Below are 24,497 nucleotides of genomic sequence, written 5' to 3'. Positions count from 1 at the left end.
GGTTAGAACTAGACTGCCACTGTGAAAAAGACACCAATATGTTTGAATATATTGCTCTAATGATTGGCAGTTAACTTCGTTCTATGTTTGGAGCTGCATGTTTTCTTTTTAGTGTTGGGTACACTTGGAGCAACCAATTCATTCTTGAAGCATGTGTGCAGGGCACTTCCAATACAAGATGCATTTGTAATCTCTCCTTACCAGTACTGCATAGAATATTGGTTATTTTTTACATAGCCAGTCATACTGTTGCGGTGTTTCACTTCACACAGGTCCTTGCTGGTGCAGTAGCCACTGCTTTCCTACGAACAGTAGGTACACTGGCTACGCTTGTTGATGACACCAGATGTGGACAAGTTTGACTTGCAGTGCAACTGAACAGCACTTAGCAGTGTCTTTCTGCCTTTATTCAGGCACTTTTCTGCTCTGTTCAGCCGTTTGTTTCATTATCAGTACCCACAGGCACATCATGGATTATGGACACGGTATCGCAGACATGTTTACTCTGTGGAGGAGTTTGTTTGATTCCTGGATATCATTTTATTTCTTGCCGAACTGAGAGAGGGCTGGAAGGCATTTGCTTCAGCCTACATGTGGCTTGTGCTGGTCTGATGAGATTTGTGCTCTGTCTCCCTTGTGTGCAGATCTATGAGGGAACATCCCAGATCCAGCGACTCATCATTGGCCGAGAGCTGCTGGGACGGTACCAATGAGGCCCATTTGACAGTGCAGTCTGCTTTTAGTGAACGAAGGCCCATTCAGCAGAGACACGGGGACACATCTCTGAAAAATCCAGGCCTTTTGTTGTACTCACCTTGGCCCGACCAGACCGATATGACTGTGTCAGTTTTACGGGTTAGGCATTAACTTGACAAGAGGGCCAGGCACACTTGTTTCTGACGAGCTGTAGGCAGTGTTGCAGTTCTCAGCAAAAAAGGTGTGTCCTGGAAGCTCCTCAATGTTTTTACCTATTAAGCGTTCCTTTTTATGAGGAATAAAGGAAGCCTTGCCTCATTTATTCTTGTATCAAGAAGTTTTATTGCATATCCATGTGGTTCACATGTGAAACACTGTGACAAACAGTTTGTGACTCTCTGGTATTTACACAGTGAAGATAAAGACAAATTAGAGCTAGCTCAGTGTCAATTGAAAGTTAACATTTAACTGACAGGTGGGCGTATTACTTGAAAAAGATGGAAAATGAGTAAAGTATGACTGTAAGAGGATTCCTCAAGAAGTGTTTTACCACGGTGTTTTTTTATAAAGCGTCAAGCCAATTCTAGCACAGCATTATATGTCATTTTAGGTTGATTGCTTGAGCTTTGCCTTGACACACGAGTGCAATAGGAAGGCTTGCCTAGATATGCCACTTGCAGGGTATGCAGTGATAAAAGCGCAGTAGATGTACAGATTGAGAGCTTCTTTTATGTACGCTACTAGTGAGGTTGTGTTCAACCAGTGAAAAGGTTACGCAAGACGCAATTGCCTATAGCAGCGTATTCTGTCATCATCTTGAGCTTATGCACAGGCCATTATTTCATGAGGTTTGGAAAATCACATTATTGGCCAGCAGGGAAGACTCATGGTGTCTGGAAATAATTGGCTTGGTTTCTGGAAAGCAGCTGCTCACTTGCATTTTCAGCAGTGTCAAGGCAAAGCGCAATGCGCTGCAGTGTGACAGAACAAGACCCACTGGAACTGCAGGCACCCAGTTGCAGTGGCAGCTCCCAACAACCACTCCCACTTCAGCATCATGCTGCAGAAGCATTGCATGGCCTGTGGAATACACAGGAAGGCTGGTTTAGCTCCTACTGGACAGCTGAGCTTCCACTACCATCTCTCAAATGTGCAGTTGTAGAAACTTTGCATAACATCTGACCAAAGGGTTGCACTGTTTGGGTTTTGGAGGGAATGGTGCTAACCACTCGGGTCGTCCTTGATGAGAACGTAATCGGGCAAGACTAGAAGAGGGCTAATCGATTGTTGCACCTGTCTGTAATAGTTTGGGATGTGCTTGCTCGAACCGAACCGTGTTGCAGCGTTGACAGCAGAGCGTGTGCTGGTCACACTGTGAGGCAGTTTGAGGCCAATTCAGTCACTGTGTTTCTCGTCAGTCGCGTTAATCTGAGGCATGCCGTGTTCTCGAGTCACGCGACAGTCGCTTAGGATGGGGGGGCAATTTTGCGGATCTGTAAGTGTTGCCGGGTGATGAACGGAAGCTGTCGTTGGCGGCGAACGCGTGAGTGCCGTTGTAGCGGCGAAACATTGAGGCGTGGAGCCACTGCGATGGCCGCAGCGGTGTTCCCTGTCCCTGGTGGTCGGCAGCCTGAGCGTTGGGTTGCGCCCGCAGCGTCGTCGTCCGCGCGGCCTACTTGCCGGCGCCAGCTGGCGCGGCGGCCGCGGCCTGCCGGAAGGCCGGCCTGCGCACCACTCCCTGCGCCCGGTTGGGGGCGGCAGCATCGGCGTAGTCTTCCTCTTGGTCAGCCACCGGCGCCTGCTGTGGGGGTGGGCTGAACCGCCGCTGCTGGGGCACGGCCTGCGATAATGCACCACCCCAGAGATGAGCACAGAGATGAGCCTGCCCTAGGCAACAGAGACTTGCAATGAATTTTTTGTTTTCATATTTAAAGGATGCTGGACATCTTGACAAGCTCTAATTTCACTTTGCATGTCATCCTCAACCATTCTTCAAGGGTCCATGAAAAGGGGGTTCGAGGCTTCTTATAATACGGTTGCATTATGTAGAGTACAGACCACCGAATGTCATGCCGCGTAAGGGACCTCAAAAGCGAACCGATCATTCACAGTATAATTTTAAAAATTCGCAATTCCGCGCTCTTTACGTAACCAGCGAAGGGCTGGCATTGGTTAGCCGTGACCCCTCTTTCTGACGTCACGCAGCTCCCATGGCCGCGGCTAGAGTGTACCGCGGCCGCAAGCTCCGCCCTCCTCCTCCCGCCCGCGTCGGCAGCCGGCGGACGCGCCGACATGTCGGTGTGCAAAAAGTGACGACACGAGAGAGAAAGGCGCGAAGACACGTGTAAATCCAAATTTTGACGGGAGATCTCAGCTTCCACAAAACGCAATAAGAAATTTTTAGCTGGAGGATATTTGTGAAGCGGCGTCCTTTAACATCCCAGGCATACCACAACTTTATTTGCGACCCCTTTCACGCAGTGAACTTAGCTGATATGTCAGACTATGCACTTCACCATTTCATATGTAACATCATTCCTCGCCGATGCACCTTAGTACGCATTTAATGGCTGCATTTTATCTTCTCCCCTTTTTGTTTTATTTTACTTTTTCCGCACAACCCTCCTTCCGCCATTATATCCCTAATTGTCTTCCCCACGTAGAATAGCATGCCGCGATTTTTAGACGCTGGCTTAATTCTAAGTTTTTTCATTAAAGAAATTCTCTCTCGGGCTAGGGGTGCGTAGGTGGGAAGTCACGAAAAGGGAAAAAAGGAGCAAAGGCCTGTATCCTTCCCTTTTCTATCTAGCTTGTGCCCGATCTCAGCGACTTCACCATAATGTGCCACGGCCGGACTCTAATGGTTGCTGCGCACGACGGCTTCACGCGAGCCGTCTGTACAGCATGCAAAATTAGCGACGCTTTACATTCTCGTATGTCAACAGCAGTCGCTGCGCTGCTTTCCTATTTCTACGTTACTTTCCGTCGAAATAGAGTGTTCTAACATAGCGCGATCCGGTGATCTACTACCGTCATCCGCTTCTACGAGCAGCCATTTGCGCATGTGCACGTTCGAGAGGAGTCAAGTGCGCATACGCATCAGCCCGGAGGTCTAAATGCGGGTTCTTATCCACCACTACGCAGGCGTAGCTAGTGACGCGCAAGCGAATCACGGTAGGGGAAAGAGTATCGTGCGTCGCTAAAAGTAGCTACGTTTAGCTTAGCGCGTACCGCGCGCTGCAAGTGCTCACGCGCCGATTGCTCCTGACGTGGCAGTTGTCCGGCACGTTGCGCAATATGGCGCCCACAGGACTATCTGCGCATGCGCATGCTTATACAACTTAAGTCTGCAGGGAAGCTCCGCCCACATTCAGCCTCCGCGCACAGAATTCTTTCACGACAAAAAAGTAGGCCGCTGCTTAAACGTTTCTTGTTACCTAAATAAGGAGCTTATCACAAGAAAAAAATTATGAGCTCTAGTCTGTTGATACGTGGATTGTTTGGTGTAGTCAGACATTAAAAAGCTTATTTCGTTTACAGTTGCGATTTTCCAGCGGGGTAATACAGGACGGCGCGGACCACGGCTCAGTGTTAGCAACTGCTGTTTTTTGAAGTTGTATCCTACTATAGTAGATGCAGTAGATTTAGCATAGTGGTGACGAGCGAGCATCAGTCTTAGCACCGTCGCACGGTAAAAATGCTAACTATACGTAAACTACTGTACTTGCAAAAGGAATGATTGTTATTTGAAAATATGTTACGTTTATTTGCTACTACTGTACATATTATGGTTGCGCTGGTTTGGAGAGACACGATCAGAAGGGCGTCGTACTGCCGTACATCAAATGCGGCTAGGCCACGGTGTAATGGGCTAGGCAAGCACGGCAACGGAAGACGCCCTACCGTTCTGGTCGTATACCGGATTACTGGATGCCTGCTGCGCACATGCAATGGCAGGTATGCTGCCCACCTGGCCGCGCACCTGTTACTGCGTGTCTTCAGCTTGCACCAGGTAAATGTCTATTCTTGTGCACGCGCAGCGACATGGGTGGGGCCTACAGCCGTGGCCGGAAAATTCACCTGGAGCACTGTGCGAAGTTCTCACGGGGCGACTGTTGCTTTTGCGCAATTTTCTGCATTATCCAAGCCCTGTTCTCCGTAAAGGTGACATAATTTCTGACACATTTGCTGTAGTTGGAATCAGAATTCCTCTTTAAAGCAAAACACGATGCACTGATCAGGAATTAGCAATACCTTTTGGAAACCCTAGCTACCGTCGCTTTTCCGCGCGATAGGTGGGAAAATCGCGAATGAAGGGATCGATTTCATTCTCCGCGGATCCTTCTACGGCATTTCGTGCACGCACGTGGTAGCGCCCGCGCTTCTGCGCTGAATCGGAGTGCGGTCACTGCAGCGAAACGTCGAGGCAAGAAAGGCTAGGAAACCGCGGCAGCGCTTTTCGCGAAGATCGTCGTCGTCGAAGTGGCCATTATTGCTGCCCGCATAGTGAAGCTGCTGTGAATACATGTGAACGGCGGAGAGAGCGGCTTGCAAGCAACCGTTACTGCTCGCAACCATCGCCCACTCGACTCGGGGCTACTCCGCGTGAGCGGCTCAGCACCTGGGGCGAATTTACGGGCAACCCTTGCAGATGATCCCTCTACACATCATTTGAACTTAATTCCGAGGAAAAATGGGGGGAGGGGGGGGGCGGTCTTTTTGGTTTTTGGTTAGAAATTTTCGAGGGGGAGAGGGTGTCCTGCCCATGCGCAGCACCTAATCGGACTTCGCTAATCCAGCGAGAGGTTCTATGCTAGTCCTCCGTGGCTGGTCAGATGGAATGTCCTTGTTTCAAGTTTCGCGACTCCGCCTTCTAATCACCTCTGATTAAACAGCGCGGCGCTACAGCTGTGGCGAGCACACCGATAGGCTTGGCCAGCAGAAATGCTTCACCACAGCGCACGCGCGGTGAAGAGGAACTAAGGCTAGTCGGCCAGCCAGCGTTTGAGCAACTTTTCGCGCGAGTGGCACTCGGGAGATCATTTCGATCAACGATCAAACGACAAGTCATGCGATCGAACGGCTCGCATGACGGCCGCCGACCGAGTTGGGTAGATAAGAGAGTTTTAGTACTGCTGGACAGCCCTACCGCCAATACGGTAAAGCTACTTGCCGTGCTTCCCTAGCCACATTTGCCGTACGGTCGTAGTTTTCGCAGTTGTAATTACCGTACGGCGGTGCTAAAATTCTCTATTGATAAGCCAGCGTGGCTTTCGACAAATCTACCTGGATGTCTGCGATACGGCGGATTTCGCGCTGTTGCGGCAAAGACTTCTCGTCGTGTGAGGGAAAGGAGGTCGACGGAGCAGCGCCTTGAGAAAGGAGCCTCTGCGAATCGCAGCCGGCGAAGGACGTACATGAGCTGGCACAATGGCCGGAGTTGGCGTCGTCCTGTAACCTTTCATTTTGGGCAGCGTCTAGAGCACCCTTCGATACCAGACGGGCCTTCCAGTGCGTCCTCACGCTTCTCAGCAACATTTTAGGTCGGTTTCAACGACTGGGTGTCAAATCGTACCTGTTTTATGTCACACCACAGTACAGGTTTGAGAATATGCTTATCCTCAACCTTGTCCTAAAGGAACGCAAAGGGAAGTACGAAGTCCAGCTAGACTGAGGCCATTTTTACCAACAACAGATGTACCAGAGTAAACGTATACCGGTTTACTGGACGCTTCCTACCAAGGGCGTGGTCATGCGCGGCCACTGCCCGTGCGCAGCGGGCGTCCAGGAAACTGGTATACGTTTACTCTGGTACATCTGCGCTATACCAGAGCATACCGGAGACGCACGCGCAGAGGCCCCGCTTGGCTCCACCCATGTCATTGCGCGTGCGCAGGAGGTGTCCGGTAAACCGCTACATGTTTCCGGTAATACGTCTCGAGTATCCTAATATCTCTACTCTTTCGACGGGGGTGGGGCAGCAGGGGCGGAATTAAGGGGGGAGGGGGCGGTAGCGCCGCCGTTCTTCCCCAAGCGAGAAATTTTGCTTAAGAAGACCATGCTGAACCTCGATTTTTTGATGAAAAAAGTTCTATGAATGCATAAATCAAATGGACCCCCTCCAGGAGTGACCCAAAAATCCACACATGACGAGAAATGGCGCCGAAATTTATGAAAGCAGCGCGGCTGTTCAAATACGGGAAAGCGAAGCGCCATCTTCTTCGCATGCTGCCCAGTATCCGGCTCGCGTGAAGTCTTCGTGCACAGGCAATTTCAAGGGCGCCAGCCAAGCGCAAGCTGTTTTGGTTGTTACTTCGGGAACGGCGAGGCCACCATTAGCCTCAAAGGTGGTAGATTGTACTTCGTGGCTTCTACTGATAAATCTTGCTACAGAGGCTCGTATGATCGGCAGGAAAGTGGTTTCGGTTTCGTTCGTTTTCTCTCACTGGCCAGGACATTCGCCGCCTTTTCGGGTTCGTCGGAGGGATGACGTAGTAAAAACGACGTAACGGCAGCGGCGCATCGTAGGAGTGTGAATGGGAAAGAAATCTGGGAAATTATTAGCGATTTTGTTTAGCAAGCTGTCACATTTTCGCTGAAAAAACAAAAAAAAGTACGCTGGTAGTGTTTCCGAAGGCAAATCTACCAGTCTAGCATAGCTTATTGCTTCCATTTGTCTTCTGTTCGGTGCGCTTTTAAATTTCGCACTTATTTACGCGTTTCGTAGTTGCGATTTGCTGAGATAGAGTGATGCGGAAATTGCGTCATTTGCGGTTTCTTTTGGCGGTCGGCTACTTTCATGTATTTGCAGTGGCTTTGAAGTCTGCAAACAGTTCGGATAAAAAGTAAATAGAAGTTGATGGGAAGTTTTATTCTTACAAGTACCGTTTTTCTCCGTTCGATTACAGTCCCTGGCTCGTGTTACGTCAGGCAGCCCGTATATTTCCTATACTTGCTTGCAAACGTTTCTGACCTTGTGATACCGCGCACGTGAGTGAACACGTGTCCGCACAAAGGAAGTAGAAAAGAGCGCAAGATGACGAGGCGAAGAAAATGACAATACAAGCATTGATTAGTAGCCGCTATCCGTATTTCTTTGTATTCCTATAGTTATTAAAACTGGACATTCCTGTGCAAGCATAGGCGTGCGGGGGGGGGGGGGGGGCGGTGACCTGGACCCTCTAATAGACTTGAGAAAGGGGACGCAAATTTTGTACCATATTTTTTCCTTCTACCCAGAAGACATGAACAGGCGCTACCATGAACTTTGTCCCCCACCCCTAACAGAGAGGCCTATGCACGCCTATGAGTGCATGTACCAGAAGGAAAAAAATATAGGAAGAAGTCAGCTGCAAATTATTGTGGGGATATGTAAGCTCTTCCTTTTTTTTCTGGAAAAAGAAAAGTTGGGGGTTTCTTGGTGCAGGTATCACTACTTTGGAAGCGGTGAACGCTTGGATGGGAGAAATATTCGGGGCGTCTACTGTATCTACCAAAGTGGGGAAGTCTAAACCGCAAAAGAAATCGAATAGCACCATTCACCTGCGGAGCCTGGGGCGGCCTGACGGCCTGCTGCGGCTGCTGCTGCTGGGCTGGCCGGGGCCTCTGCGGGGGCCTCTCGTCGGCCTCCTCGGGTGGGGGCGTGGTGGGCGGCAGCTCGCAGCCGGGGATGTTGTCGGCCAGCTCGCAGCGCAGCGCGGTCGGGTTGAAGGCCAGCCCAGCGGGGCATCGCTGCAGGCGCGGGTATCCGCCCACGCAGAGCCAGTAGCGGACGCAGCTCTTCTCGATGGGGATGTGTCCGTTGGGGTTGTCCTTGCAGATGGGGTGCTTCTGGCAGTCGGGCACGTTGTCGGGCCAGTCGCAGGCGTGCATCACGTCGTTGTACAGCAGCGAGAAGGGGCACTGCTGGATGGTGGCCGTGCCATTCCAGCACTGCCAGTAGCGCGTGCAGCTCGTCTGGTGCGCGAACACGCCGTACTGCCAGTGGCAGTTCTCGCTGCTCTGCGGCGTCTGGCCCATGATGCGGCCGTCATCGTCGGGGCAGCCCACGCGGTGCGGGTAGTCGCAGTTGTTGAGCAGGCCGCGGTTCTTGCCCGAGAAGGCCAGCCCGTTGGGGCACAGCTGCAGCGTCGGCACTCCGTCGTCGCACTCGTAGTAGTAGTCGCAGTACTGCTCGTGCTCGAACAGGCCGTTGTCCTTGCGGCACACGTTCTGGTCCTTGCGCTGGCACCGAACTGCGACAGAGAGAGGCAGAATGCTCAGCGCGGTCGCGCACTTGACCAAGCGAACTAAATGTTTGAGCACGCTCTCAGAAATATGCTCGTGTCGCTGCGAGCAGGCAGCTATACAAAACAGGGCGCAAGGATTCACGTCAAGCATACGTTCAAGCGTTGCAGGGAGTGGCCTGATGGAACACCGACCCCGCGGGCTAATACTTTTTTGGGTTCGCGGATGAGGTCCTGTGTAGGCATTCCGGGACTCAGGTGAACCTAATGATGTCGCGTACATGGCTCGGGGTAGGGTGTCGTTTTTGTCGAAAACTGCCTGGTGTGGTTATCGGGTTGTTAAGGGAGGGTGCATGATTTTGCGGCGCAGTGACAGTTCCCGTAGGGCGCACGAGAGTGCAACTGTGGAGTCCTTGGCCTGCTCACCTCATTGTGTCGATTGGGCTTAGCTCGATTAGTGTTACCTTTATTGTGCACGCGGGATAAGAACAAATAAGAGTAAAGTGTCTCTGGGTCAACGGTAAGTTTCCAGGAGGCATGATGATTGTTATTTTCAGGCATTGGTCAATTTTGCAGAGCAGACTGTGAGGGAGAAGGGCGGTGTAAAGCAAGCGAAGGATCGAGATGCGAAATGCTATCGCTCCTTCCGCAATATCCTTCGACGAGGCAATGGGAGTGGACTGTGCCGTGAGCATCTTTCTCCGAGACAACCGCCGAACCTCGAAGCTGTTCTATAGCTGTGCTGCAGGTATGCGGCATAGACGTCACCGTGGGGCACTCGCTGCTTGTGCTCCGAAGGCGACGAGCTCAAAACATCTGTAGCGCAGTAGTGCGTAAGTGGACAGGCCGGGACACGAGTACCGTGCGAGGCTAATCCGCGATAGACGGCGCAAGGTATACTCGTACCGCTGCGCTCCGAAAGGAACACATGGACGCTGCCTCACAGTCCCGAACATCCCTGCTCGTCGATCGGTATGCGTACGCCTACTGAGCCGCGACCGCCGGTCGGCGCTCAGATTACTCTCAAGTGCTACGCCTCCGCTCGGAGCAAGCCGCTGTGACATGCGCGCACACATAAAGAAACAAACTAAAAAGCGCAATTTCATCTCACGAGTGGTCGCAACCACTACCGCAGGCCGCCTCACGTGGCTTATGTTGAGAACGCAGCAGATTTGCGTGAGCATACGTTTCTGTAACACCGTACTACTTTAACATGAGGCTCGACGGTACTGTAAACAATCCCGAGGTTATTAGTCAATTTTATTCCACCAAAATAGTTGAGGACGCTAGGAAAAGGCGCCGACAAGCTTAACAAGCTTTAGGTCCCGTAACATTTGTCACTGTGACAGAGGGGAGGGTAACGGACACACAATGCGCAGCGAAGTGAGACGAATGCAGTCTCGGAGACAAGTCGGATTGATAAAGGAAACAAGAAGGCCATGATAATACAACGGTAACACAGAGATACTGACCTATATGAAATTCACTTACTCTCTGGGCGCAAATTACGCTTAAAAGAGAAAAATTATACCCTTACAAAACGAATTATCCCTGAATTACCGCAGGAAGGAATGTTTACAAAGTTCTCTTCAAAACTATTTAAGGAAGATCAAATACAGAGGCACCACATTTAGAGGCTATACTTGGTCCTCAATCTACACGCAGAAAACTGCTCAACCCCTCGCAAGTGATCGTGCTGCAAAATGAACTACAAGCGCCACAGGTCGGAAAGCGCTGTAATGTTTAAATTCATGTTTGTAGCGTTGTGCCGACTGTGTAATAGATAGGCTAGACACTTTGAGTAGGTAGGCATTACTGAATAATTCATCAGAGGAACGGCCTCTCGGTCGATTTAAACTACTCCAAGCGCTTTCTTTCGAAGAAAGTGTAGAATAATCTGCGTGGACCGGTTTGGGTCACCGCACCTCGAACGAAATGACGGTAGAATAAATGCGACGTAAGTAATGACTGGGCCCTTCCACGGATGCCAAGGAGTAATTACTCTCTTATTTCTCGTCTACTCCACCGTGGGAGAGAGAGAGAGAGAGAGAACTCCACCGTGGGGGATTCCTCTAAACAAACTGTAATATAACACCGTTCCCTATTCGAGTTCTTGATCAATTCGACGTGGCTTTGCCATCTGCTAGGTTTGCACGGCGACTGCCCCAGACAGGCGATGGTCCCAGGTTCGATCCCCGGACAAAGACTAATTTTTCTTAAGTTGCTCTTAAACACACGAAGGAATCTCTCAGTTTGCACCTTGGATGGAAACGTACGAGATGTAAGACAAATATTAAGTTTCTGTTTCAAAAATATTACAGATATTAAATTTATGTGCCTGGTGCGATAAGTGGCAGATGAGCATAAACGTCGAGAAAATTGTTGTCCTCACTTTCACTAACAAACGCCTCCTTCACTTCGATTATTTTTTCAGTGGCTCGTTACTAAGCAGCTTCTGGGTTCAGCAGCACGGAGTAACTTTTACGGCTAACATGTCATGATCTATACCCATTGATTCAGTATGCGGTAAGGCCTTGAAGAAACTTCTGTACTTGTACGTAATCTATGGCTCCAAAAGAAACTAAACTTTCGATGTACAAATCCGAGCCTGCATTCAGCAACCAAAACGAGGAAACTTAAGACCGTGCAGAACCAAGCAGTTGATTTTATTTTTCGGCGTTGTGACAGTAACTCCCCCCTCTCCTCCGCGCTGTCATCAGCAAATATAACTCCTCTTTCAGAAAGTGGTCGCATTGATTCTCTAAAGTTTTTAACTACATTGTCAATTCTCATTACCGCCTCTCAAAAAGAATTATCCAATGTTCGCTAAACCAACCACATTACGAAGCTACCATCTGCTAGACGTTGCTCCTTTCTACGCGTGGGAAAACTTATTTGGACGCAGCTTTTTCCCGGGAACGACTGGAACTGGCAGCAGGCTTGCACTTCCACCGAACCAGTTCATAGACAGTACTGAAAGTAGTTGGGGTACTATGATGTGAGTGTGTGCGCGCGCTTGGTTGTGTGAGTTTCTTGATTTTTGTGTGTGTTTTTGGCGTTGTCGTGTCGATAACAAACTCGTTATTCTGTGATATACCCACTCCTGCAACAGCCCTGAAGGAGCTGCGGTATGTATAAATGAAAATAAAAATCAGATACAGGTAAGAACTGTGGCAGTCACGCCAATAACAAGCTTTACCGGCAACATCCGAGTACCATTTTACGATACAGAATGCGCTGCCTTAGAGATGGCGAAAAATGGCAGCTAATTCCCCTGGGCTAACAGGAGCAAGAAAGAGGCTGAAATTGTCACACTCAGCAAACTCGTCTGCCTCCGTACCCAGCAGAGACCTGGAATTAACAAGGGATGATTCGTTTTAGGGGTTTTAAACACCGAGCCGCTCACTTGAAAGCCGCACACGCACAGCTTGTTGGGAAATATAGTGCATATCTCTGAATTCAAAACACCAGACAGCTTCTGATGTCTAAAGCTATCTATATCGAAGCGACAGTTGAGCACATGGGGTGTTGCCGTAGCTTGTTGCTTTCGGAGGGAGATGTAGAGTGATGGCTACTAAACGTTTGTCATCTCCCCGCCCAAACATAACCACATCAGGTTGAGCAGATATTTTGATGTTCTCTACATCTCCTATTGAGTGAGAAAGCATTTCTTTTTGGATTCCTCCTCGCGCTTTCGTTACCAATGCGCAGCGTACACATTTGCAGCTCATTGGCGCCAGCAACTGCAAGGGTTCCGTGTTGACCGCTGCGTCAATATCGCGGATGAAAGTCGGCCGCAGCATTTCTTCACTTCCAAGCCACGACTGCAGACTCTTTAAAAGCCGCACAAAGTACGAGATTCTTGAGCGCCTGAGAACCGCTGTCGTGTTTTCTTGCCTTCAAAATTATCGTATTAATAAATATGTCATTAGACACACGCAATTAGGAGATTTAGGCAGCGTTGACTCATACAGAAGTCTCTCCCTAAATATGAAAGAGGTGCAGCGCAAATTGATATCGTGTGGCCTTGAAAATAGGCACTTCTCTAGTGCTGCTACATGTCGCCCAAGTCATTCCATAATGATATAATGGCATGAGGTCGATCGCGTAATGAAAAAAAAAAAAGCGCTTGCACTTTTCTGTGGCTGTTCCAATGTGACACTTGCATGGAGAGTCGCAGTGCCATTGCCGCCGTTACCACAGGCAGAGCGGAACCTTACAATATAGCTGGAATTAAAAGAAGTGCTTTCACACCATCTTAATTTTCAGCGCAGCTAGCAGGTACAGCCTAGAGCGGTATGAAGGTTACCACGCTCGTTTCGACTAGAACTGACCAGCATTTTTTTTTCTCGCGTGACGGTCACTTAGTCCGCAACAAACATGACGATGCAGTGTAGAGGAATCCTTAGGCTGTGTAAGCTCATGTATTTGCGGCAGCCTTCTTGCGATAATAAACCGTTCGAAAGCAGTTTAATCCGTGTAGGTTAAGCCTGAAGTGATCACCTTCAAATCCCGTTAGGCTGTACGCACGTTTGCTCCGGTTTCTCCACGAGTCCTGTCACCAATGCGGTTCTCTCCGCTCAAGGAGACGCTACGTATGGGACTGGACGACTTAGGCTGTCGTGAACACAGTACAGAACTCTGGCATGCACTGTCGTACTCCGCAGGGGGATGGTCTAGCATGAACCTGCGGGTCACTAAAGGTACCTCGAGCGTTTGAGAATCCGACAGCGCACTTTGAGCTCATATGAAATGCTGGCGATGACTTCACCTCGTGCACCTACGAACTTTAACTCGTTAAAAGAGGCCCATCTCCAAACGAGGCTCTCTGACGCGTACACATTGACACGGTGTACGACAGTACGCAGCCGCTGCACTGCTTAGCCGATCATATATTTGCGCGTTGCCAAAGGTAATATCAGCATGCGGTGACCACGAGAAGCAGGATTACTTTTTCGTCATACGTTAAAGTTAGCTCGGGAGGGGGGTGGGGAGTTTCTATTTAACGCGCAAAAGCGAGGCTGTTGTCAAACGCCACGGCTTCCTCTTACATCACGTCTATAACGCGTCCCGCTCGCGTCGTTTTGGCTCAAACCGTGCCATCGGCCGTTGGCAGCGTGCCATCGTATGAAATGAAGCCGGCACCGAGACGCACTGCGCGGTGTACATAGAGTAGTTAGTTAGTTAGTTATATTGGTTTTTATGGCGCAGAAGTAGCTAAGGGTATCGAGCGCCGATCAGCTAATAACTGCGGCGCCTGGCCAACCGCTCTTCCTACACCGCTTGGTGCTGGCTCTGCACCTCGTCACGCGAAGCCCGCTGAGATCCTGGACGCCTGATTGCGCACGTGGCAGGGACGGACGGCGGAGACGCTGCTTTCTTCCGCCATGCCGAATGATCTCCTCCACTCGCGGCACGAGCGAAACGAGGCGCAGTAAATTGCTGTTTTGTGCTCACGAAAGTGTCCCATGCTTCTAGATATCGCTGCCTACTATTACTTAGTCTAGCTCGGCAGCGAACTGAGTGCGGGTGCGCGAGTCGCACACTGACGGCATTTGGATTAGAGGAAGAATGCACTTGGAATATTTTCTGAGTGGTTTTCGAGCGATGAATATACCTTATACACGCAGAGGGCTTCAAATAACCACGCCTTTCGGTATGCCAATCTTGTTGGCCTTCGGTCGAACACGAAACATTAACTCGACAATTAACTGTATTTGACATACCATCTTTGAACTATCATTAACCAGCAATTAATCAGTTAGAATTTCTGCACCTAGCCTTCCATTTTCGGGTTATTCTTCTGGACCGGCCACCGTCAGTAGCCGAGCCGCGGTTGAAGCAGCTCCGACCGACGACGCTGGGGAGGAAAGCGGAATGGCCACTCCTCAAAACGGCACGCATTTTGGAGGAGGTAATTGGCACATACTAATTTTTAAACCGTGGCCGCCAAAAAGCAAAACCGCACTGCCGAAACATAATTGTCATCTCTGTTTTGTGGAACGAGACTGCTCGATGCATGCCGATAGCGTAAGCCTGCGGCTGACCGGATAGTTTGATTTGATACTTCATTTATCAACTGCGGTAGTGCGCGCGGGCTGAAAGCACTGCGAGCCGCGACCATTCGGGGCGCGCGTCGGTAATAGCCAGTTTCCAGGCTCCAGGGAATATATTCGTGAAGTATTCAGGTAGTACTGCAGCCTATTCATGGATGCCCAATGTTCGAGCTTTGTAACCGTGCAAAGAAAGAAACAGGGGAACTAATTGCCGATGTTTCAAGCCCGCAAGGGAAGACAGTGCGCAAAATTTAATGCAGCATGAAACTTGAGGCTCCACGTGCCGAAGCAGCATCATCGACAACGAGAAAGCGCATAGTGGAGAGCTGCCGATTAATTTTTATGGAGGTTGCTAAGCTGCGTCGAAATCCCAATACAGGGGCATTTGTGCATTTCATCTCCATGCACAAACCTCCTTTTCGCCGGCCACCGAAATGCGGCCGGCATCGTACCGGCGAAGCCTTGCTCAGCTGCCGAACGCCGTAACCACCGAGACGTGTAGCGTAGCGGGTGCACCCCAAAACCAACCTGAAACTCATAATTTTTCGTTGCGTATCGCAGTCATACATCATGCGCCGGAAGCGTGATGCGGCTTATCCGCAAGGTGCCGTGACGCGAAACCCGAGCATCGGTGACCACGGCGCCGTGTCCGCTTCTCCATCGTCCTTATTCCGGTGAAATGCATCGACAATCCTGGCTGGCCACCCAGGGGACACGCGCGGCATGTAATGCTGGTTGGGAAACAGTGTCGCTGCGCGCCAGGGAACGAGCGAGAAAAGAAGAAAAGCCCGGAAAACCCGTGGCCCATTTTGCAGAGATGTGTGCCGATCCGCGGCACTTCCTGAATTCGCCGTCGGCGGTGCAGCCTCGATAGGCATCGGCGCTTGTAATCAATCAGCGGGGGGGACCGGAAACGCTTTCGTTGCCCAGTCGCTGCGATAAGCGGTTTCCTGGAGGGAAAACCGGCGCTGTGCTCGCCCAGCAGCCACGGGAATGCCGGGAACCGTGAACTTGGTGTTTGGTTTGTCCACTGTTTGACCGAAGATGCGGATTCGGCTTGTTTCTCGAGCACAAGCACAAACACGCACACAAACCTGTTGCGCTGATTTCTAGAAGAATCGCCTCATGCCTAACGCTAGCCGTTACACAACGTTTTGAAATGTAAATGAGATACGATTTAAATGGACAGTGCACTCGAAAGACGCGGGTTCGATCCCGGCCGCGGCGGTTCAATTTCGATGGAGGCGAAATTATAGAGGCCCGTGTGCTGTGCGATGTCAGTGCATGTTAAGGAACCCAGGTGGTCGAAACTGCCGGAACATTTCACTACGGCGTCCCCCGTAGCCTGAGTCGCTTTAGGACGTTAAACACCCATAAGCCGTAATCCAAATCAAATGGACAGTGCGTTGGAAGATTCAGTCAAAAATGTGGCTTCGTTCTATTGATTCGCATTTCCTGACTGCGTTACCTCAGAATAATAACCCGAAAAACAAATGTGACTTTATCCGCCTGCTTTTTCCTTCATCAATTTCTTGAGCGCGCACAGAAGACACGGACAGAAAGAAACACACCACAAGTGCTTAGGACTGCAACCGACTGGAACGGCTTTTCCCATGCACGACGTAGCTGCCATCACCTGCCTAGCCAGCTTTCTTAACAGTTTAAAGAGTCAGTTCAGTGATGTCACGTTGCACAAAAATAATCGAGCAGCTTTCGTACCCCTTACGTAACGTAATACGCCCAAAGTGGGGTCTTTGACGTAATAAAGTGAAGCGAGGTCAAGTGCCACGACTTCCGAGAACAGAGCTTTGGAAACTCCATGGTTACGCAACAAAGCCGACGACTGCCAGCGACACCACTGATGATACTCAGTGGCAAAGTCCGCAGTATACAACTAGCGATGCGTCAGCAACGTCACGCTCCCGCTCCGGGTGCCGTTACGCGAAGCGCCAGCAGGCGAAGAGCAGAGGACGTTGCCATCTCGAAGACGCACACCGACCCCAGAGCGTGGCTTTTGCCGTCGATCGTTTGATCACGTGTCTGTGCATGTCATGCAGCGATGTCGCTGTCGCTGTGCGAAAGGAAGTAAAACAACCGAGCGAAAGTAGAGAAAGCGAAACAGGCTGCCTTGACAAGAAAAACGACGCAGCTGACACGAGCGCACGCTTTGAGGCGCGTTAGTATCTGATCGGCTCGGCGCCGTGGCTTCAAGGACAGAAGGGGACGGCGGAGAGCTATCATGAGGTGATGCCATAGAGCTATTATACCGGTGATGCGCCCGCCTTTGCAATAGTAAAACTCTCTCCGCTTGCTGGCGCCACGAGCTTGCCTTCCAGCGCATTTCGGCCTCAGCTCGCAAGTATCCCACTCAGAGCTAAGTCAAACAGCGCTACAGCGCGCCGTGGTTCGTCGAAGGCTTTCTGTCGCCGCTGTTCGGTCATTTCGCCTCCGTCGCGAAAACGCATGAGGGAGGATCTTTTCCCAACTAAAGAGAATCAAGAGTCTGATTAGATAATGAAAGCAGTGAGGAAGGATTCGCCCACGTGCAGGGCAGAATTTTGCGGGAGGGCGGAAGCGTGGATGCGACGACCACGCCCTCTATTCTATATATTTTCAGTAGGCAAACCGCATTGCCTCGCCTACTGTAGACGAAGAAAGGGCAATAAATGCACCGAGCCCCTGCCCCCTTCGAGAGTTGTCCACAAATCCATCTCTTTGCGAGCGCAGTTACTTTCGGTGACGATAAGGCTGGATTCCGGTAGAGGATTACGTCTGGCTCACCTAAGCAATTATCGGACTGCAGCATCAATTGTTTCTGCCTCTGAAATCTGCCGGCCGGCTTGGAAAGAGGTTTGGTTCCGTAAAGGAAAGTGCTACCCTAAAGTACCAATGTGCTTCGCCCAGAAAAAAATCTGTCGGGGGTTTCCGGAAGAATAGCATACCAGTGTAATCGATTTTCTTTGCCTTCATAGCGTTCCTTTGAAAAAAATTTGACATGCATAATAATACAACAGGTTATCACATTTCTGCTCCATCTGTGCACGAACATTTGAGGTTACACTACGGTTTAGCAGTATTATTCTCTGGTCATAATTGACATTGCTCAAAATGTAGAATAACCTAAATCGCAATGACGACCTTACCGTCAGCACTGAAATTGTTGCATTAGCGTCGCCTGCAGCAATGGTTCTGCTAGCGCCAAGTGCTGATCTTGGTTGCAGCATCAACCACATTTCCCCCTATGAGCCGCATCCACATTTAGACCAAACACTAGTGAAGCTAAATTTGTAGCCGGCGACTGCCAGCACTCATGTCCTGCATGAAGCGCCCTTTGAAGTATACCTGGGCAAGCAGCGGCGCCAATATTCCCTCCAGGTAATTTAGAGAAACTATACAAACTCCATGCTTCCTCCTGCACTCGCTGACTAACACGACACCCGATGGTTATGCCGGGCAGCCTATTCAAGTCACGCATTGGTCACGCCCCAAGCATCGGTTGCACGGTGGCCACTTGCCAGACAGGTACGCAAGGACTGTTGGGGCTACGAGGCGGCGGAACTCAGGCGCAAGCTGTCGGAGTCGTCTCCCGCGGCGACGAATATACGGAATGCCTCTCGCGGATGCTGAATATAAGAAAGCTTCTAGGTTGGAGAAGCAACGCCGCACCTTAGCTTTCAGGGAAGACATCTCCGCAGCGGAGGCCGGCTTAACTGTCGTCGGGCCAAATTTGAATTTCTGGGCTCTGGAGGGCTCCGCTAAACTCGGCGCGCATGAGTCAGAGATGATACGACGATAAGCGATCCTTGGTTGTTGGCGCCACTGCCACTAGACTAATTCGGGGACATGACGCACTGGCACTGGACGCACGGTGAAGGACACGACTTGTTTTCATGCGGGGTAATCACGAGCTATCGATGAGCCCTCGCAGCGAGACAGTAAATTCTCAACGCTGTGAGGGCGCCGGTATCAGCACTCTTCGATTCTTGTTCTTTCCCTCAAAACCGAGCCGAGTCCTAAACCTGCATTGCAAATCGCTGAACAAACGAAGGCAATGGAGCCGCAAGCATTTTCGTTTTCTTGCGTTTTGCTGCCTCGCTGAATTCTGCAACCTGTTTCTGTCATGGACTTCTTCACGTGTAACGGCAGTAGGAAAGAAATCAGTTTACCATTATGAGTGAGGAGCGCACTTTTCGGCTCGTTCAGGATTATTTTCCTCTGGACCCACATTACTTTCCACTTCAGTGCAGAAATAACAGCAGGAGGATCCTTTCCCTCTTGCGTTGCTTCCACCCCGCGCTAGTGCTGCTCCCGCATTATGGCGCACAGCGGCGCGTTGCAAGTGTCCGGGGAAATACCTGGCGCTCCTCCGCGGACCCCGCGCCGGGCGCCCACTGCGCGGGAGGCCTCTGGCGCAGCGGGGCGCCGCGGCGGGGGCCGCAGGGGAGCCCGCTTTGCAAGAAGAGCGGCGCCGATGAATGTGGAGCGCGCGAGAAAACAAACGGCCGGAATGGGGTCAAGAACGTGCGTTCAACCCGCGGCTGCTCATCCCGGCCGGTCCTCCCTTTACTTTTCTCGGCCCACGTCTGGCGCCCAGAAAACAGGTCTCGACGCGACTGTCAAAGAAACCAGGTCTGTGCTTTCGAGGACGGCCGACGAGGTCGGCTAGATTCTCCGCGCAGATGCGCCGGGCTCTCTCCGGGAGAGCTTCTTTTCGGTGCGTCAGGTCAAGTTCTTAACGTGAAATTTCTTGCGCCCCCCCCCCCCCCCCCCCTCTCTTACGCACGGCCGACACGGTCCAAAGAGCGCTTCTTAGCGAGCCCGGGCGAGTGGCACCATTTAATGGACCGCGTCGCACTGAAAGCACGAACCACCGGAATGCCAGGGCGATAGGCTCAAAGGTGGCCGAGACGCGTCGAACGTGCGACAGAGTCCGGTATCGAGTCCCTCACGGAGCTAGAGTCGCGCGAGTGATCGCTCGCCTGACAGCAGTGGAAGGACGGAGCCGGGCTGCGCGGCGCGTTTCCAGACCGGCCCAAAGGCGCTCCACTTTCCCCGGCGGAAGTCTCGCCCGGAGCGCCGCGGGAACCCGGTCGCCCGCTTGCTCAACGGCGCCCCGAGCACTGCGGCACCGAGACGGTGGACAGACGACGCGCCAACTGCTCGACAGTCCGGAAGGAGTCCGCTTGTCGGCAGTCGGGCCGCTTACGCCAGCAGTTCATCCATTTACGATGAACGGTCGCCGCGCAATATTTGGTTGGTCTGGGTGAAATAAAGAAAACTTCTTAAGGAATGAGAAAAGAACAAACAAACAATGCCAGAAGTTTTTGTTTGCAGGTTTATGTTTAGCGAATTCCTCGTGCGAGCAGTAACGCGGCCTGTCCCAGGTTGCAGCAGGGCGGGCTGGTACCAAGTCCGAAAGCGAGGTCTAGAGAGGATGGCACACGTGGGCTTTGCTGCGGTGATATTGTTACCGAAGGGCTTCCTCGTTGCACAACGCCCAGTGCGTAGGCGCGCATCCTGCCGAGAATGCAGTCGCCGCCAAGTCACGCCCGTAACCAGTTTGACTGGAGCCCTTTTTCCTTCTCCTAATGGTCGCAGCCGTCGTTTCGGCCTCAAGAATGGTTGCGGAGAGACGCCGCATATGCGGCCGCCTAATTTAGGTCGCCGCTACTCAGGCGATATGTCGCGCACGTCTGCAGCCGGGTTCTGCAAACTATACCGATTCAAGGAGAAGCGGGCGTGCCACATTCCTCGGGTCCACGTGTTGTCGCTGCCGCATTCAGAAAGGGAGAACCAGGCCGGCAAGAAAGCTGCCGCCGGCATCGCGTTGCGTAACTTCGAGTGGTGCATCGAAAGTAGGTGGGACCGAGCATCCCGCCGCCCGCGGAAGGCAGCCAGGTGTGCTCTGGTTGGGGAAGAAGCGAGGACCACTGGTTCCTCAACGTCCTTGCGTGTGATCTTAGCGATGTGTCACGCAGCCTGAAAGGCGCGCTCCGAAGACCTTGGGCGCGATGACGCTCGGCCTGTATATAGCGCCGCTGTCCGACCAAGGCCTGCATATTTGCGGCGGCGGCGGCGGTGGTGGTTATAAGCGCTCGTAAAAACAGCCAACCGATAGCAGTGATGTCACTGGCGAAGCCACTGCAACCTGACCGCGGAGAACCTGTTTGCTATCTTTCGACTCGAGGGCGGTTGGAGAGATCCTCATCCTGGTGGCGCGTGCCTTGCACTGTGGGGGGGAGGAACAACCACTGCTGGCACGGGTCTTCCTCACGCCCATTACGAGTTTCACTTACGTCAGCGACTTCACTGAGAAGCTGTTTAAAGCGCCAGTTTAACAATGTACGAAAGCCAGAAATGCAAGCCACACAGGCGCACCACGTTGAGGGCCTGTGTAGCGTGCATTTTTATGCCTTTCGTGCGTTGTTAAGTTGGCCCTTTAAAATGTGTAGTACCCCAAGTAGCACTAAAGAGCTCAAGACAAAAGCTGACTTCGATCACTGCATGAAAAATGGCGCCGCTTTTAGCGGTAGGAGTTACAATTGACACGGTGTCATGACTTTCGTCCAGTTCTTTTGTCAATACTTTTAAAATGTGGAGAGCCGAGCCTTTCTTTAAACCGGGACTTCATGAAAGAGGGTTAATGAGGTTACGACTGCATGTATTTTTTTATTTTTGCGGGCATTCTCTTGCCACGAAACCTGTAGTTGCATCGACCACTCGTTCCTTTCTGCATCAGCACGCAACGTGTCCTATCGCTGAATCGAAAATCGTGCTGAATTCCACCTGTGCATGCTTTGTATGCACGAATACAATACCGCGCGAACGTGAAATACCTCCACGGGAGCAAGCAACTGCGCGACGAAATGGACATTCTCACGGAAGCGGTTATTTTTCCTTTAGCCATTTTCATGCGCCTTCTTTGTCACAGAAGGGGCGCTGCAGGACTGCGTCGCATGCAATGGACGCACAACAGGTCGTACGAGGCAGCCTGTCGATTCTCGCTCTGGCTCTTGCACCACAGTAGGGCGTTTGCATTACGAAAGCAGTCGTCGCCACCTTCGCTGCGCTCGTTCGTAAGCGAAGCTCGTTTCCCGAGAGAGTGCTCGTCCCAGCAGCCGGTTCGTTCTCTCGAAAGCGATCTCTGGAGCGTCCCGTTTGAGCGACCGGCTGCCACGTGCCCCGCGGCATGCATTCGCCGGGAAACGAGGAAGCGGTGGGCGCCCAGAGTAGGTGACGGCAGTTCCGCTTGCCGCGTTCGCTTGATGCCGCCAGCTTGGCTTCTGGGACCCGCTGAAACGCCCTGCTTTCGGGCCACTTTCGTGTCCGAGGTGGTCGGTTAACCGATCACCTGGTGCAACGCGCGTGCAGGCAGCCATTCTCTGTGGAGTAGCAAAGAACGCGTGCTGGCTCGACACATCGGCAAGAGCCGCACACAGAAGTGTCGGTTATGCGGCTGTCACCTGCTGTGGTCGCGCCGTGCGCCTGCTGGTTGCTGAACCGCTGGCCGACCGGAAAGACGGAAACGAAGAGGAAGTGTTCGCGATCCACGAAACACAAACGCGAGGCTAGAACACATTGCTTGCCACATGGAGGAACTGTCACCCGAGCCGTCACTGTAGCATCGTCATGACTAGGAAGTAAACATGCATGCAAATGTAACGGCGCGCCTATCTTCACAAGGTAGAAGGATCACAAGGTAAGGGGATTAAATCGAGAGCGACCACTCTCGGCAACTTTGCACTCCGTCATCCGGCTCTTTCACTCTGGCGCATGCATACCTCAATAGTCTTCTCGAGCCAACAAACAGCGAAACATAGAAGGTGAGCACGTGGCGAAAAGCAGCGGTCTTTGAGCAACCCCAGGTTGATGTGGCACCTCCCACCCTCACCTCTACGCCAAGAAACAACAACAATAACAAATTCCCAAACGACCCAGAGAGTCGCGTCAAAATGCTTCCCAGGGGAGCAGAGCCGACCTTTAAGTCAGTGCTTCGCCCTCATACACGACTGAAACAGGCGCAGAGCAGCCAGGCCATGTCATCGCGACAACTCAGACGGAACGTCATACATCCCGTGGGCGTTTCTGCTCCTGGCCCCTCAAAATAAAAAAAAAAAATAAATAAAAACGAGGGGCGAAAAAAAACTGATTCTCATTTTGCGGAGATGTGATATCTGCGCAAAATGGGGAGGAAGGCGTCATTGTCACAGAGGCGCGAAAGGCGACATGTGGGCGAGATAACATTTGGGTCGTGGAGAACGAAAACGGAGCCGAAACGTCGGCGCCGCCCGGGCGGCGGAATGTGGGTCGCCGACTCACCGGTGCAGACGAGCGCTGCGAGGAACAGCAGCACGAGCGGTGATCCCATGTTGGCGGCCTCACCGAGTGAAATAATCTCGCTCGTCTCGGGCTCAGACTTTCCTTTTGAGCAGGCGCCATGTTGCGTGCGACACGCTCATTGGCTGCCGCGTGCGCATGCGCCGCCTCTTCCTCTCCTCCGTCTGGCCGCCCGGGAAAGGGCCCCGCAGTTTTTCTTTCGAGAGGCGTTTTTGGAGCGAGCCGCCAGCGCGCATTCTTCGCAGCCGGGAAGACGGTTCTCGCGGTATGCGGGACGCAGCCATGCGGATACGTGACGTGAAGGTGCACGACTTGATGAACGCATCGTCTCTTTCCCGCTCTTCGTTCGCGAAGCTATTTTTCAGGAGAGTAGGTTTGCGGACAATTAAAATAAGTGCCTCCATCTCAGGGGCGGCCGGCCGGCCTAACAGACATACGTCAGTGTGCATTCTGGTTCTTGCAATTGCGGTTAAGTTGCCGCAGATATTTCTACTCTTCTGCGCTACTTTCGGTCAGTTCACGTTTTTCCTTTTGGGCGTGCGTTTTGTTGCCTTGAAAGAGGCCTACACGCCTAGTAATCACGAAAATGAGCTCCAAATATCAGTGCGCAGCGTGATTATTTAATTAGAAACCATTCTGTACCGGCAGTTTTGGTCTCGGTGGCCACAGCGCTGAAGTGCACCTTGAAGGCACGGTCAGCCGGAGACTAACACAACACTGGTGACGTCGGCCTAGTCGGCAAGCACTGGCTGTTCCTGTGAAGAATGACTGGAATCCGTGACGTACCAATAGTTGGGGCAGGTGCACACTGAAGTCACTCGAATGCTTGGCGGCTTCTCGGACAACATTCAAAACCATTTTAAATTGTGTTCCACTAAACGCCCGCGATATAAACTTGCTATAAGGAATCTCCTTCCGCTGTTAAATCAAAATTATATCGTTCGTTTACATTCAAAATGCTGTGTCTGTACTCTTTAAAAAACAGCGTAAGAGACAGTACATAAGCGATGGGATTACAGAAAAGAAACTGCAATGGTTGCGCGTTGTTGCAGCGTAAAAAAATGATCACCTGCAGCTTTTACGAAGAGTGATGGACAGATGATAGCCGCGATGCAATGAGAAAGGCCGTTCCATTCGGAAGCTGCACGGAAAAAGGAGACAGCATGTACGTATGGCCACGAGT

General features: G+C 51.6%; 2 protein-coding genes across 3 annotated transcripts in view; one reads left to right on the top strand and one right to left on the bottom strand.

Annotated features, from left to right (window-relative positions):
- Positions 1-1,018, top strand: part of Mcad (Medium-chain acyl-CoA dehydrogenase) — a 51,112-nt gene extending 50,094 nt beyond the window's left edge. For both annotated transcript variants that reach the window (XM_089584023.1, XM_089584024.1), the window contains exon 13: positions 645-1,018. In XM_089584023.1, coding sequence (XP_089440149.1) covers positions 645-713 — 69 coding nt within the window. In that variant the 3' untranslated portion in view covers positions 714-1,018. The remainder of the gene's footprint in view (positions 1-644) is intronic.
- LOC149355872 (protein obstructor-E-like) lies at positions 1,015-23,362 on the bottom strand. Its single transcript, XM_089584025.1, has 3 exons — positions 23,297-23,362; positions 8,239-8,930; positions 1,015-2,536 (listed from the first exon to the last, which is right to left on the bottom strand). Exons 1-3 carry the CDS (start codon positions 23,343-23,345, stop codon positions 2,369-2,371), a joined length of 909 nt encoding a protein of 302 aa, XP_089440151.1. The 5' UTR covers positions 23,346-23,362; the 3' UTR covers positions 1,015-2,368.
- Positions 23,363-24,497: the final 1,135 nt, after the last annotated feature.

This window comes from Amblyomma mixtum, chromosome 3 (assembly GCF_055824585.1).
Source record: "Amblyomma mixtum isolate Tamu chromosome 3, ASM5582458v1, whole genome shotgun sequence".
In the NCBI taxonomy this organism is placed as follows: Eukaryota; Metazoa; Arthropoda; class Arachnida; order Ixodida; family Ixodidae; genus Amblyomma; species Amblyomma mixtum.
Note: the sequence above shows the minus strand (reverse complement) of the source record. Positions and strands in the feature narration are given on the sequence as shown.